The sequence below is a fragment of the Neopelma chrysocephalum genome, unplaced genomic scaffold (genome assembly GCF_003984885.1).
Source record: "Neopelma chrysocephalum unplaced genomic scaffold, ASM398488v2 Primary Assembly neopelma1_59, whole genome shotgun sequence".
In the NCBI taxonomy this organism is placed as follows: domain Eukaryota; kingdom Metazoa; phylum Chordata; class Aves; order Passeriformes; family Pipridae; genus Neopelma; species Neopelma chrysocephalum.
Window position 1 is genome coordinate 21622024 of NW_020897714.1, and position 15223 is coordinate 21637246.

The 15223-nt window shown below is 39.3% G+C and overlaps 1 protein-coding gene across 2 annotated transcripts in view; it reads right to left on the reverse strand.

Moving 5' to 3' along the window:
- POLR3B (RNA polymerase III subunit B) overlaps positions 1-15223 on the reverse strand; it is a 78145-nt gene that overhangs the window by 50115 nt on the left and 12807 nt on the right. For both annotated transcript variants that reach the window (XM_027680414.1, XM_027680415.1), the window contains 4 exons: positions 7646-7768; positions 6008-6124; positions 5368-5502; positions 610-771 (listed from right to left, as the gene is read on the reverse strand). In XM_027680414.1, coding sequence (XP_027536215.1) covers positions 610-771; positions 5368-5502; positions 6008-6124; positions 7646-7768 — 537 coding nt within the window. The remainder of the gene's footprint in view (positions 1-609; positions 772-5367; positions 5503-6007; positions 6125-7645; positions 7769-15223) is intronic.

Consider the following 15223-nt stretch of genomic DNA (forward strand, 5'->3'; position numbering starts at 1 on the left):
AGAAGTACTAACTTGTAAGTTGATAATTTGTTCATAGTAGCAACTTTAAAATAAAAAGGCACTGCCCTTAAAGAGCTCAAATTTAAGGTTGTGATTTTTGGTTTGTTTGGTGTGGGTTTTTTTTTGGTTTTGGGTTTTGGTGTTGTTTGGTTTTTTATTTTGTTTATTTCTTTTTGTTGGTTGGTTAGTTCTGTTTGTTTTCACGCTGTTTTCCAACCATCTTGTGGATAAATGATGTAACCAGACCCTAGCTAAATCCAGACAATAGATAAAAAAACACACTATAGTCAAGTAGAACCTAGAAGACAGCACGTTGGATAAATACGATCACTATTCTAAATTTGCTTTTTTCTACCATTCCTTCACAAACACAAAAACATCACTTTGAAATAAAAGTGGCTTGATGATTATTTATTCTTCAGTGAATTCCAAAAGCCCTGCCCATGACAGAATTTTGTAACTTTAATCTAATCTAAAAAGGATGTTAAATAGATGCCCTCTTCAAATAAAAACCAGTAGATTCATCAGAAAAGAATTTGCACATTTCCATAATGTTTTTGACTAGGGTGAAAAAATTTTACATACCAAAATGAGAACAAAACCACTTACTGTGGAGATGGCATTGACCATGCCATTGGTGATCTGGTCTTGACGCATATGTTTTACGACATCAAACTGAGCTGCACGTTGCTTGGGGATTACCTGGTCAGCAATCTTCTTCAGTTCAGAGTTAAATTTTTTGAACAAATCTTCAAATAGAAGAGAAAGAAGCTGGAAATACAAAACAGCTGGATTAAGGGAAATGGAGAAAGGGAGGGGAAACACACTTAATACTTCTACCTTTATCCTTCTTGTCAGATAAAATAAAACAACCCAGCAACAGAACCATTCAAAAGTGCTGCTTTTTATACCAATTATTTCCTGTACACGTATATTAATAACTTCTAGTTGTTAAAATAGCCATGAAAAGAAAAGGCTACCAAAGTTTGTGATCTGACTTTTTTCACTCTCTAATTTGCTTTGCTTCTTCAGTTTGCTCAGCCTCTCCTTGCAGACACTAATAGCTTTTCAAAACACTTAAATCTGCATTACATGATACATTTTAAGTGTTCACAATGCTTAGCTTTGCAAGCAAACAGGGTAAATTCAAAAGCATAGCAGTCCTGTCCTGGGACTCAACTCTGCAGCAGCTCCAAGTGCCAGAAGAACTAAAAACTCAGCAGCTACCAAAGCCAGAAAGGGTAGTTCGCAGTGTACAAATACTTTGTAGCGTTGAACAATCCATGTATTCATCCATCACAGCTAAGACATTCTGGAATCAATTGTACCATTTAATTTCTGTATATGCAAAATTAAACTGAATTGTAACTGTCTTCATCAGACATAGTCACCACCGTTCCTCACCTTTTGGAGACAAGGAAGCAAACCACTCATTCCTCTATCATTGGGATTGTCCACTAGCTTTCATTTGCTTTCCTCTACCTACATTCCCCTGCTGGGCTGACTGAAGCATTTGGCAAATGACACTGTAAAGCAGCTAACTTAAATTATAAGCTACCTCACTGGCATCACAAATGCAGTTAAGAATATAAGTATAGCAAATAACACCGGGAAGCTCAAGACAGACCCTTGATTTGCAACAAAACGCTTCCACTGGCCTTCCCAGAGAGCAAGACTGGATTATCTTTGACAGTCTACTTTGTAAGACACAAGAAACACTTAAATTGTAAAACCAATGACAACACACACTGTATGCTAACCCTTGACAAAAACGGAATTCTATTGCCACTCTGAACAGAGACATTTTGCTTGAAAAATGGGGTTTTTAGTGCTGATCTTGGCATGAAAGGAAGTTGTCCTAGACCTTCCTTCCCTTCTGATGTTTATAATATCCTTAACAGTTACAAAGTTATACTGTCACCACTGCCAAAAGAAATCCAGTCACCTGCAACTCACCTGCGATATCACAGTTAATTTAAGTAAGATTTCCATCAGAAATAAAAGCATCTTTTATGAAGCATTGTATTAGGAAGGAGAACCCACTGGAGTCTCCAAAAACTAGATTATGAGGGAAGAATTTCAAAAGTAGGGAAAAAGTAAAAGGAAGGAGCATGCACAGTTTCAAGATGTCTGTTAGTCTTGTTTAATAAGAACTAGACTCCTTTGAAATCAACCATGGCATCCATTTGATCTCCACAAGTCTGAGCAAGCTTTAAACATTAAACAAAACATTTAATGGAACACTTAAAAATCACTCAGAAAGTGTCTACATATTTGATTCCTTGATCACAAAATTGCAAAAATCTCATAATTCCATATGTCATCGGGATTATAAAGTCATACTATCCTTCCTGTTCCCTGAACTAACAACGTGAGTTACACCCCAAGTACAGCAACTTGCTACTATTTGCTAGTCTGAAAAGTGTCATACTTTGCCAATTTCACTCAGACTCTTGCTCTGTAAGAGCTCTGACTATCTGGCAAAGAAGAATCTCACAATAACCACATTATCTAGGTCAAGAGCAAGAGATTAAAGAAAAAGGATGGAATGCCACTGATAATATTCAGTGGATTTCATAGTTAGTCCAAGGCCTTTCAGCCTGCTTCAGAAAGGAGCACGAAAGAGCAAATTATATTTAAGGAAAAAAAATACTGACAGCTCATCAATTGATTTTCATTGAAAATCCTAAGAAAAATTAATAAAGAAGTTAAGCTGCTGAAATACAGTTTCAGCAATTAGCTTAATGTCAGAGAATTCTAATTAGGCGCCTTGAGATTGCTATTTAGCGTTTAAGCCTTTAGAGTGCCAAATTCTCCCTTTCACACAAACTGGTTGCAAAATTAAAGACATTAGGCAGCCTTAATTATATTATCAGAACAGCTGGGATTAGGCAATCTCTGAAGTCAAGGCGGTATTCTTTTGTCACAGGGTAGAAATCCCTTGCTTTCCAGGGTGCCGGATTTTGGTGCTGTTCCATATCTCACCCATACAAAGCAAGCTGCATTAGAAACAAAAAAAAATGAGGACAAAGAACAGAGTAATGCTTAGCAAATAATGAACACATTAAGGAAAGAGAAAAGGTAGGTGAAAAGATTAAGCCTGAAATCGGTAGGTTTTGCTAACACCTCAGCTGGCACCTGGCCTACCGAGCCTCTAGTGGCAGAAAGACTAAGAGAAAGCTCTGTAAACCAGCTTGGCGAGTGGATACAACTCTGTTATCTAAAGCTAAAGCACATTTCGTATTCTCTTGTCCCATGGGGTGTGAAATTAGCAGCTATTGTTTTCACACATTTTTATAAACACAATGCCTTTTATGTCTTTACATTGTTTAGACCGCTATGTTTTTCTTCTCGCATGGGAATACTTTCTTTTTTTTTCTTTATTCAAATTGTAAATCAACAGGATTTTTATTCCAGGAACATGTTGGCATTAAAAAAAAAAAAAGCCCCAAACAAACAAACCACCACCAAACACCACCAATCATTTTATCCACAGAAACTTTAGCTAACCGTAAACATTTAGAAACTGGCAAAAAATCTCCACACTTTTTAGTCTGTAATCCAATCAAATTAATATTTCACCAATAACATGGCAAAGAGGAATTCAAGTGTTCAGCTTGAAACGAGAAATTAAAATACAACGAGAGAAAAAACTACTCTTAATCAAGTGTTACAACCCCTGAATAGTTCCCCTCAATGTAGAAAAGAAACATATTGGCTTTGTTATGATGACCCTCTACATTTAAAACCTCTTCCCAGTTAATTTAAAACTATTTTGGTTGTTAACATCTGTGTGAGCAGAGGCATTCTTCTTACAGCTTATAGAAAACTTTTTTACCTGTTCTACTTTCTGCCTCTAAAAATCTCAGGGAAAAACTCCTTTAATCCAGTTAAGTAAGAACAATACAATGACAAAGTAACAACTAATTTTATTGATTACAGTCATACTGAACTACAGCAACATTACACCAGAAACCAAATAAATCCATTACAGCTTAAAATATTTATCCCATTAGAATATTGCCACTTTAGAAATATATTCTGCCTTAGCAGAATATTAAAAATTTGATTTACAGTAAACATACTAATTTGAAGAACGAATTTCTTTTCCTAACAGCTTAGGAAGATTTTTTCCCCTTATATTTGTGCTTTCAATGCATTCAAGAGTGCCATCTCAGTTTCTTCAGAAAACTAGGAAGCAAAGCACATGGTTTTTACTCTAAAATGACTGCATGCTCTGTGTGTGTGTGTTCACATGTGTGCATGGAGGATAGGGCAGGGTGGGAAGGAAGAGTGTGAGACAGCATGCAAGCACACATCTTTAAAAGTACAATAAAATGAGAATTTTCACAGGATATGAACAAAAAGGAACAGATATTTTTACATGTGCTGCAACAGAAAACCCAATACAAATGGTGTGGGCAGCAGAGATGCAGAGTTTCTGCAATTGGGTGCATTAAGTATATGGTCTGAATTTCTGATCATGATCAACAACTAGGGATGATATCGACTACCAAAACTCCAACTTACATTAACACCGAGCACAGCAAATAAGTGCAATCCTAATACAAACCGTTTAACCAAATAACCACACATGGCAAGGAAAAATCCATGCAGTTCCTTCATCTGATAAGCAAATTCCCACTGCATTAGGGGAATGCAGTTTGGCCAATAGCTGAGAATTGCCACCCTCTCTGCAGAAGAATGGTGCCAGTCAGAGACCTCAAACCACTCCCCTCCTTCACAGCCATTTATTACTGATTCCACCACTTCCAGTGCCAAAATTCTGCAAGCAGAGAAGTCCACACAATCCACTTTCATTAGTTGCTCCAGTTAACCTCAAACCACTTACTTTGTTAATTCATGCTACTCTAGAGGCCAGAAAAGCAGCTGACAACAAACAAGCAATCTTATGGGCTCCAAATTACAGGAGGCTTGAGTGGCTGTTCTGTGAGCTGCTACACAAGCTGGGTTCTCCACAATGGGACAGCCTGGACCTGACATGCAGGCACCTCCTTGTTCCCAGTTTATTCCCTTACCCAGCTGCTTAGAGGGGAACACTGGAAGACGGATCTTAATGCTGTCTTCTTAGCACTAGCAGTGCTACAACAGAACTAGAAGTGATGCCTTGTTTGCACTGCTCTGTCCTTTTATCTGATATAAAGAGGCAATACAGAAGTGAGCATATAATTTATTAGTCTCAATCAGGGAAGCATATCTGTGAGTCAACACAGAAAAGCCAACAAAAATAAAACAAGAGGAAAAACACTTCAACTGAGAAGACACAAATGCTCCCTATCCCACATTTTTAAAAGCAGATAATAACAAAACCCCAAAACAGCACTTTGCTCTGAAGTAAAAACTCACCTGCCCTGCTAACTCCAAACGTTTATTTCCATAGTAGTCTCTGTCATCTACTTTATTTTCTCCTTGAGCCAAAATTACTCTGCGTACCATCACTGCTGTGTATATGCACTTGGCACGAAAATTGAATTCTTTCACCTGTAAACAAAAAAATCAAAAAACCCCTCAACAAAACAAAAACATACCAATGTTTCAGGATCAATTCCTTAGTTCTTATTCAGACAAACACATCCATTTAAATCACTGGTAATCTGAGCTGACTGAGCAGTTACAAAAGGGATTTGTGAGCTTTATTTTCTTAAAAAATGCAAAAAAAAATATCCATTAGTGACTTTGAAACAGATAGCAAATGAAAGTAAATCAGAATAAAGGTATAGGTCATGACACGAAGGTCCTGAACTAACAGCCGATACTGCCTGGCAGTGCAGAAAAAAAAATGCATAGTATGACAAGTAGTTCAATGGTACAGGATTTCATAAAGATTTCTTTGACTCAATCCAAGTCTTACCCTTTATTTTGAGGATGATTTACTTTATCTCAGCTACAAAGACATCAAAGACATTTTTCTCTGCCAACAAAGCTCACAGCATAAATAATTACACAACCGTATCCCAGTTTAGAAAAAACCCAGAATGCTACATACAAGAACATGGGTCAAAATAGTTGAAGCCAGCAGCTCTCGGGCTTCTTCCATCTTTGTTTTCTTTGGGCCTCCCCACATCCTTTGCCTTCTTACTTTGTTTCCAATGTACTTCAATGCCTGTCAAGAAACAGAATTAACCTGAGTTAATATCAGAACTGTAACCTACACAAATATACACATACGGAGATCTGTATGTATTCCTCAACATGTGCAATCCCACTAGCCACAGATGATGCAAACTCCAAGCAACCTGCAAACCAACAAAGATGTAAATGATGCTAATAAAAAAAACTTCTTGAAAATTTACACAATTTACTATAATTAAATATACAACATGTTTATCATTTGATGACATTTGGAATGGAAAGTGGTGAAAAAGCATAAATACTACAATATTAAAAGAAAGAATATTGTAGAGATACAGAAAAAAGAATTCTATAAATTCAAAAGATATCTAGTTAATTTATTAGAATTTTAACCTCTGGTTCTTTTGTGTACTTGCTAAGTTTCATTCAGATATTAAACCATGAGGTAGCACTCACTGTTTAATATCCACAAAAGCTACTGTGTGGCATCCACGTCTGTCTCCTGGAGTACCCTGCAGTGATTAATGGATTCTTACTCTTACCAGTTGTCAATCAATCTGCAGAATTCATAGTCAGAGTCAAGAAACTATCGAAGCCCACACAGGAAGTTCCTGCCTGGAAATGAAGCCACGAAGCTGTGTGAAAGAATTACCCTCTCTACTAAATGACAGACTATCCTTTCCATCTCTTATCTTCCTCCACAAATAGCTAACTCTCCAATAATTTCATCTGACATTTCTGGCACAGAGTAACTTCTGTATTTCTGTTTTTCTGCCCTCCTGGATGCTTCACATTCCTCTGTGTTCCTCCAGCACCACCATTTTACTCTTCTGACTCTGAACTAGGAGCTCTTTAAGGTATCTCTAACCCTCAAAAGCCCCAGAAGATGAAAACCAGAAAGATGTTCACTTTACAACACTCAGCATCACACAGGGAAAGATTTGACAAAGTTTACAACAAAAGAGCAAAGTAAGATTAACCTTCAAAAGCTTCTTCTAGCAGATTAATATGTACATGATGGAAATGCTCCCAGAAAAATGGCCCATGTTCCAGCTACATAAAAAAGTACATGAGCTAAGAGAACTCTGGAAAGTCTTTAGCAGCACAGAGGGTGGCTACTATTATGGGCTTCATACAAGAGATTAGAATTGGAGGAGAACATCTACTCATAATGAAATGGTCATATCCACATTAATAGGGCTTCTGAGAAATGGGGTGTGCAATTCCTATTTAAAAATGGGCACAGTCCTCAAAAAAAACCCCCTAATTTTACAGACATTGTTACTTGTCATATATAGGCTTATGCCATTAAAACATAATACCAGGCTTCTGAAAATAAAGCCTTTCTTGACTTTGACTTTTTTTCCCCAGTTAAGTAATGAGAGCAAAGTCTCATGTTTGACAAGTCCTGACCCCTTAAAAAGCCACAGCTTAAAATAACCCCCCAAAACAAACCTTAAACAAAAGTGTATGTCCACTGCTGACACAGCAAAGTGGTCAATACCCACTGTCTCTGGATTTTTATGGCCTCTGGCCATGTGAAAAGACACACCTGCATCTGTGTAAAGATCTGAGCTTTTTGGCATTCTTCCAGGCTAGGAGCAAATGCAGCCATCACATGTTCCTCTGTGCCAATCATTTGTACAATCTCCTGGTCACTCTCAACACCCATGGCCTAGGAAAAGAAGAAAAGACAGAAATAACACAGGCTTTATGTTAACTCACTGACATTTGCTTATGCTAATTTGGTATTGTTTGTCTGCATTACTACTAAGCAAGAGCTAGCTCTTCTCTAAGAAACTGTGCCATCTGGCACTGGCAGCACATATTCTAGCTATGGAAGAAAGTTAAATGGAAATCTTGATAAGCAGCAGGAACACACAGACTTTTTGAGGAGTTAAATTCTATGTTTTTTTCTTAAGAAAAAAACAAACTAGGTAATAACAATCCAATGTGTGTAACAATGAAAACCAAGTCAGAATAAAGAAAGGAAGACGAAATTTGTTGAAAGAGTACACACAGCCTCTTACCACAAGCAATTCTGCAAACTCAGCTGACTGTGATGTAGCACATCATATTTGAGAAATGTTTACAATTTACCTCCTTTGCAGCTCTCTGCATTTAGAAGATGACTTCACAATTCCACTTGAAAGACATTCTGTTATTTCACTGATCCTTGGACACCTTGTTAGACTTTATACCGTGGAAAAAAGCTTAATAAACTAAGAAAGCTCTTAACAGGTTTAGAAAAATCTCTCTATCAGTAAGTGTTTCAAGGTGGCAGCCAGCAGTGAAGGCTTTTGTGGATTCCAGATGGTGCTAAAGCTCCCCCCTTCACACATTTGCCTGGAGCACTGCCATACCAAGAAATGGAATAATCTCACTAAACCTCTTCTGGCTGAGTTATAATATGTTTCTCAGAACTTTGTGAGGAAGTTACGTTTGCATTCACATTATTCTCCAAACCGCCTGCCACAAAGACCATTGTAAATAATGGCCTATGTAGATCCTAGTATTCTGGTTCTCATTAAAAACTGGCAGTATCCCAAAAAGTCACATTCTCCTCAAAAACGCAGAAATACCTTCTCTTCTTTTTGCCTTCATTGAGTGTCACTTTGCTTAACACCTAGCTAAAGCTATTCCCTTGCAAAACTGTTGCTCTAATTGTGAAGTATCCAGCTTCCTTTTTTTCTTTCGCTTCTTTCTTTTTCAACAAAGATGTGATTGGCTGAAGTTCCTTTAAACTCAAACTCTGTCTTTTCACCTTGTGGTTTATTAGAAATTAAAAGGAGTGAAAAAGTGCCACATGCTCATAACAGGGTAAGGACACTCCTAGTGCAAAGCACAGATCACAATTCCACCATCTCAGACAGAGTTGAGTGACAAATCAAGACACCATTACTTCACTGGGTAAGCGTGTTTCATCACAGTTTGTTCCCACTGAGTAGTCACCCCTCTGATCTCAAGGCTCTTTTCAGAACCAGCATTTGCCCATGTGATATTATTGCAGTTGAGATCTCTGTTTTTCAAGTATTATTACACTTCCTCACCCTTTTACAAAAGGTCACACAGTAGTTAAAAAACCTCAGCAGAGAAGTTAACAAAATCCCTCATTACCTGAGAGCCAGACTCGTAAGAAAGTCTACAAAAGCATGGAAGCTTCATGACAGTAGTTTTTCCATGCGTCTAGGACTTAAGAGCTGACCAGCAAACTAATTTAGGAATGACAACTGGATTCACAAAATTATTGCACTTAGCCTACAGAAGAACAAAATTCTTGTGTCATTCTAGGCACATATACCACGAATGTATTTATCTAAAGCACATCAACTGCAAGCCGACATCACCCTATTTCTGTCTATCAGGTTAATTATGGGATGGCAACCAGATCGTGCCATAAAATAAGTGAAAAAAACAAGTGGAAAAAAAAGTCAATCTTCATTTTTACTATGCTCTTTTGTCCACTAAAAAACAGAAAGCCACAGTAAATTAAAGAGGATTGATAATTTTTTCTAACTTGATGATTCTCTGATCAAAAGATAAGAACAGGGTGTTTCATTATGCCAGCACAGATTTTCTAGCTGAACTTGGTAGCAGCAAATTCACTTGAGAATTCTGAATTCTGAGTGGGAAAGGCTAAGATCTGCCACCAAACAATATATGTTGTATTGTTAGATATGTGCAAATGGGGAGAAATTAATTTATGAGTAATGACTAAAAACTTAGGCAAATGATTGAATATGATGTGCTGATACAACAGCCTAAAAGTAAACCTATTTATTCTCCTCTATAATCTCAACAATCCTGAGCAAACGTGCATGCAAAAATCCACCTACTTGCAAAACTAACAGGGCAAGCAACAGGCCCATGCTGCTATCAGACAGTTTGTAATGTTAACACAGTTTTTCAGTAAATTTGGCCCTGATGTTACACTTCTAAAAAAAAAACAAACCAACAACTAAAACCCCAAACTAAAACAAAAAGGTACTTCATAATTAGCCTGTAGCCTCATTAGGTCAGCAACAAAATATTCCTTGGTTGTTGCTTGTGTTACAGAAACACTGAGGACGTGCAATGTAGGAACAAGCCCTAAGCTTAAAGCACTCATGGTCCTAGGACAAAGCTGAGGGAAAGGGAATTAACATAAAAGCAAACCAGGAGACAAGATGTCTTGTTTCTTTTTGATTGGAAGGCAATGCCACAAAGGGATGATTTTACAGGGGAGGGGAGAAGGAGTCATTGTAAAGGGATAAGTTGACAGTGGCAGCTAAAGGATGAGGAAGGAGATGGTAGCAGGCTGCTGAAGAGCATGGTTGAAGGCTAGTCGTCAACAGACATAAAACAGACAGGTCAAAGCAAGCACTCAGAATACTCAGATCATCCGGAGTTCAAGTGGGAAAGTGGTCCAAATAGAGCCAATCACTTCTTAGGACTAGAGAGTTTCCCACTGACCAAAATGTGTGCACATCAATATTTGTGTGTGCACACACGTACACACGAGAGTGTGCATGAGAGAGTGTGAGCCCAGCTCTTCCTCCCCCAACTGGTGTCTTAATGATGATGTCTAGGCGTTTCCATGGCACTTCCCTAGAATGTAGTTCTGCAGTCCATCAGGCTAAATTACAGAATGGAGACAGGCAGATGACTGGATTAAAAAGATGTCAGGGAAGTTCAAGGTTGAGATCACAGACAGAATTGGTCTGGAGCTTTCATAATTCAAAAGATACGAGCTATGAAACTACAGCCATGGGAACTCATAATCCCGCAGATCCAGTAAGACCACCATTCAGCTGTTCCTCTAGAACTGCACCTAAACAGCTCCAAGACTAACACAGGTTTGTAAAAATGAAACTCGACCTGCTATTCAAATCTTTTGCCGCAGGTCCTAGAGCAGCTCCTTATAGCTCCAACATGAACTAAAGATACTTCATCTAGTGACTCAGGTCGTAAAATTAAACATTCAAGTCCCTCTAGGTTACTTATAATTCTCTTCCTTCCCTTACCAGTTTTGGTGCAGCATGCAATCTTCACTTATTTCAGCTCCCAGGACTCACTCAAGTCTACCAAATCAAGATCATGAACACAATAGAAAAACAGTCCTTACCTTCGAAAAGCTCTAACTCACTGCAATGTAGTGAGTTCCCTGCAAAACCAGCAACACCATCTCACCTGTAATCCTGACGTTTTTCAGGACAGAAACACCCTCACATGCTACACAAATATTCCACACGTCCCCTAATGCTCACTGCTACCTAAAACTGTTCAAGCCCCCCAGGTAAAGCATGTGTATCTCACAGCCTGACATATTCAAAAAGCCACTATGCACAGTTCAAGCAGCCCCAGGAGCTGTGCACAACTGGCACAGCTAAAACAAAGGTCTCCCTGGGTTGCAAGTCAACTCAGGACATCCTAAATAGCACTGCGGTTGTGTATTTATATTAACTAATGAAGAAGTGTTACAAAGTAAGCAGGAAGCAAATTAGCTGTGTCTGTTTTCCATTACTAGGCAGTTAACAGCCCTTTCAAATCTCAATGAATACATACTTTGGGGACAAAATTGTCCAATTTATATCACTACTTCAAACCAAAGATTGTATTTACATATATAGGGACTGCACAAATGTTTCTGTCACTTCTAAGAAGAAAGGTTAGGGAAGACTGTTTAAGCTAGCACAGCTACAAATCTCTAACAACTTCCCATCTGAAGAGCAGATACTCCGTCTGTCCTAGAACAGACGCTATGCCTTTTGTAGCCTATCAAATTTCAGTTAGTTGTGGTCAATGTGCTAAACTTCACAAAACCACAACTTATATGTGCTTGGCACAACTGGCTGTAAAACAATTGAATGTGCCAACCCCAAAGATCCTTACAGGTCTGGATGGCAGAAAATCAAAGCAGCAGAACAAAGTCATTTGGGTTTGCAGTTACGGATAAGGATGAACTGCAAGGCAGATGCCTCCTTTAGGGTGACCCTACACGATCCAGTCCCCCTACCTATCCAGATCAAGGGACTTTTAGATCCACTCTATTTCCGCCCCTCCTCACAGCTTCCTCACCAAAAGAAAGGCCAGGGAATACTATGTTCAGGTCTTGCCTTAAGATGCAGCTGTGTCCCTGACTTTATGCCTGGAACATGAGGGTGATCTTATACTGCAGTCTAGGGAGCTCTGTAAGAATTTTAGGTGTCAGCTCTGTCAGTAGGTGGTGTTTGTAATGCTCTGTATTTCACAGCCCTTGTTTTTGACAAAGATGTCTAAGGGATATATTAGTACACCTCCACTTTACAGTTGCAGTAGCTTTAAATCCACAGTAGAGGATAGATCTCCTATACTTGCTTTCTTTTCTCTAATATTACAGTGGTTTTCTGCACCTGATCTACTTCTTCAGTGATTTGCAGGAACACCAGGTCAATTAAAGCTATTGGGACTAGGAAGACAATTCAAAATTGCTCATCTTTCTCCCACTGACTCTCAGGGAGTCCCTGACAAAACTGTCCCCTCTAGGTGGCCCATGCACTGCACAGCAGCCCTCTACCAATAACTTTGTTTTCTTAGTCAAATCACAGAGGTCTGTGGAATTTGTTCAGAGCCTGGATGCTGGTGTGGGAGGAAATGCAGAGCAGTAAGTATTTGCCACTGCTTTCTCAGTTTATTTTTAACTAGAAATTATACATGCAGCTGGCTACAGTAAAAGGCAAGGATTCAAAGGTAATCAAAACTTCAGCACTTAAGATTGTCTGTGCAGCTTAACTCTGCCCCTTGCAGATGTGGATCTCTACACAACAAGAAGCAGAACATCTACTAGTAAAACAAGCCCAAGGCTTGGTGTCAGCAGAAAGGAATTATTTTCCTAGGTTTTCCAACAATTCTCTTGTTTACAGTACCGCCAATATGAGAGAGCTGAGGTTGAACGGGGATCCCCAATTTAGGGATTCTCCAGTTTCAGGGCTATTGTGTTTGTAACCTTGCTTTTAGTAGTTAAATAGAACAAAGCAATACCACAACACAGCAATGCCCAAGAAAGAAAGATCAGAGACTGGTGACTGCTATAGGTTCCAGCTGGAGACTCACAGAAAGTGGACAGAAGATCCATGAATTTCATGTCATTAAAGGAAAGGTAAGGAAAATGACTGCTCATGAGAACAGTTAAGTACCAGTCAATAATGGAACACTCAGCTAATTTGCTACTTCATTAAATCAACATAAACAATTAAAAAGCAGTACAGCCAAGAGCTCCTAAAAACTGTAACCTCTTATTCAATAAATGAAAAACTATGCAAGATTATTTAAAATATAAAAGATATATATATAGATAATTATAGCAAGCACTGTCAGAAGGTGATCAAATAGTCAGAACAATTCTGCTTTAGAAAAATAACCCAACAACAATCTCCTCAGACTTAATAACCTGGACCAGTTACTCTACGTGAGCAGGTATTTGTCTGTACCAGCACGAGGTGACAAAATATAATAAAAACCTGTAAGTGAAGGCGGAATCCAGCTGTTTGGTACTGGAGGAAATGGATTAAGAGCCACGTTAACACTTTGATGAAACACAAAACTTTTTAACTTAATTCTGGCACTTTTACATGCATTTCTGTCCATAAATAATTTCTCAACTTCCTTTAACACTGTCACTAAAACATTCTCCAGTTTGAAGAGATTTGCTTAATCAGAGATAACAGATATTTATTTCTCAAGTCTAAACTCAATTATTGAACTATTTTCTAGGATCAAAGCAATTCCAACATGAAAACCGATTCTTACAGCTCTCACCCAGCCCAAGAGCTGTGGTCACATTGACAAGCCTGCACTTGCCGACGCCAACACATCAGCGCTGCGGGCACAGGCTGTTTGGATACCGTGAGCACGTACTGCCCTCTCCTGGCAAATCATTTTCTCGAGCTGATACTACCTCTACAAACCTGTGCTGTACAACACTACAGTGAAGACAAAAAGAGGGCTTTTCCTAGATCCAAGCAGTGGCATTTTTGTGCCCTAAGCCACCTTCCCTGCGAACAGTGATTCTAAGGCTGCTGCCCAATTTCCTTCTGCACACACAGTGTATCAGGCTGCAAACCCACAGGCAGTAGCAGAGCATCATAGGACAGGAAGGAGTTCCCAGCTGTTGGCAGGACAAGTCCCATGAGCCATGCCCTCCTGTTTTCTCCAGCAGCCAGACAGTGTATGTCCACCCAAAATCTCTGTGGCTGCAGTCTGTGCATCTGATTCCACAGACAGATGAGCTACCAGCCTGCTCCTGGTCCTGCTGGGCAGCTAGGGAGAAGTCATCATTATGTCACACTGATCACACATTCAGTGTGTGCACCCTTGAGTGAATTAAAATGAAAGGGATAAGCAGAGAGTGAAAGAAAGCAGTTCTGGCAGTTTCACAGGCAATCAGGGTCAAGGCACAGCCTTGTCACCAGCTCAGCTGGAGGGGCAAATACTCCCCAGTTCCTGCCCAGAATTAGAAGAGGATGCCTCTCACAGCCCTTTGTCAGTCCCATCAGAAATCACCTCAAAGCTACAATGCCTGTCCATGCATTCAGTGCCCTGAAGATACTGGTGAGTGTTCCTGAAAAGGCAGGGATTCTGAGGTATTGGGATCGAGGCAGGGCTCATTCACAGGTGAAGTAAACTGCTCAGGAAATGCAGCCACTCTAGTAATCTTATTGGATCTAGGAATAGGTCTAAGAATTGCAGGACTGCCCCACAGGCTATCAGTTTTGTTTACAGTTATGACTGGAAATCATGTATAAATGAGCTCATGGCTATGCCATATCCCCGAATCCAAATCAAAGGGTGTTTAACTACTCAGCACTACACAAGTCACAGCTGGGAACAGGCTGGGACCAAAACCAAAGACCCTTAACATGAGCTTGCAACACAACTCGTAACAAACCAAGACCCTTCTGACCTTCTCCAGCAACAGAGGGACCTTACAAGGCAGTGAGGGGGTGGCAGGAATTTGTCTTGGCACAGCAATGCTCTCCTTGCAGAAAAATGTGGCACTTTTTCTCCTTTTTGCTGTACAGTAAAGATGGCTTTCCAGGGGAAAAAAATTCCAATCTCTAAGCCCTGCCAAGTCCTTCTGTACATGTTAACTTGAGAGCTGCTGCCGATCTTC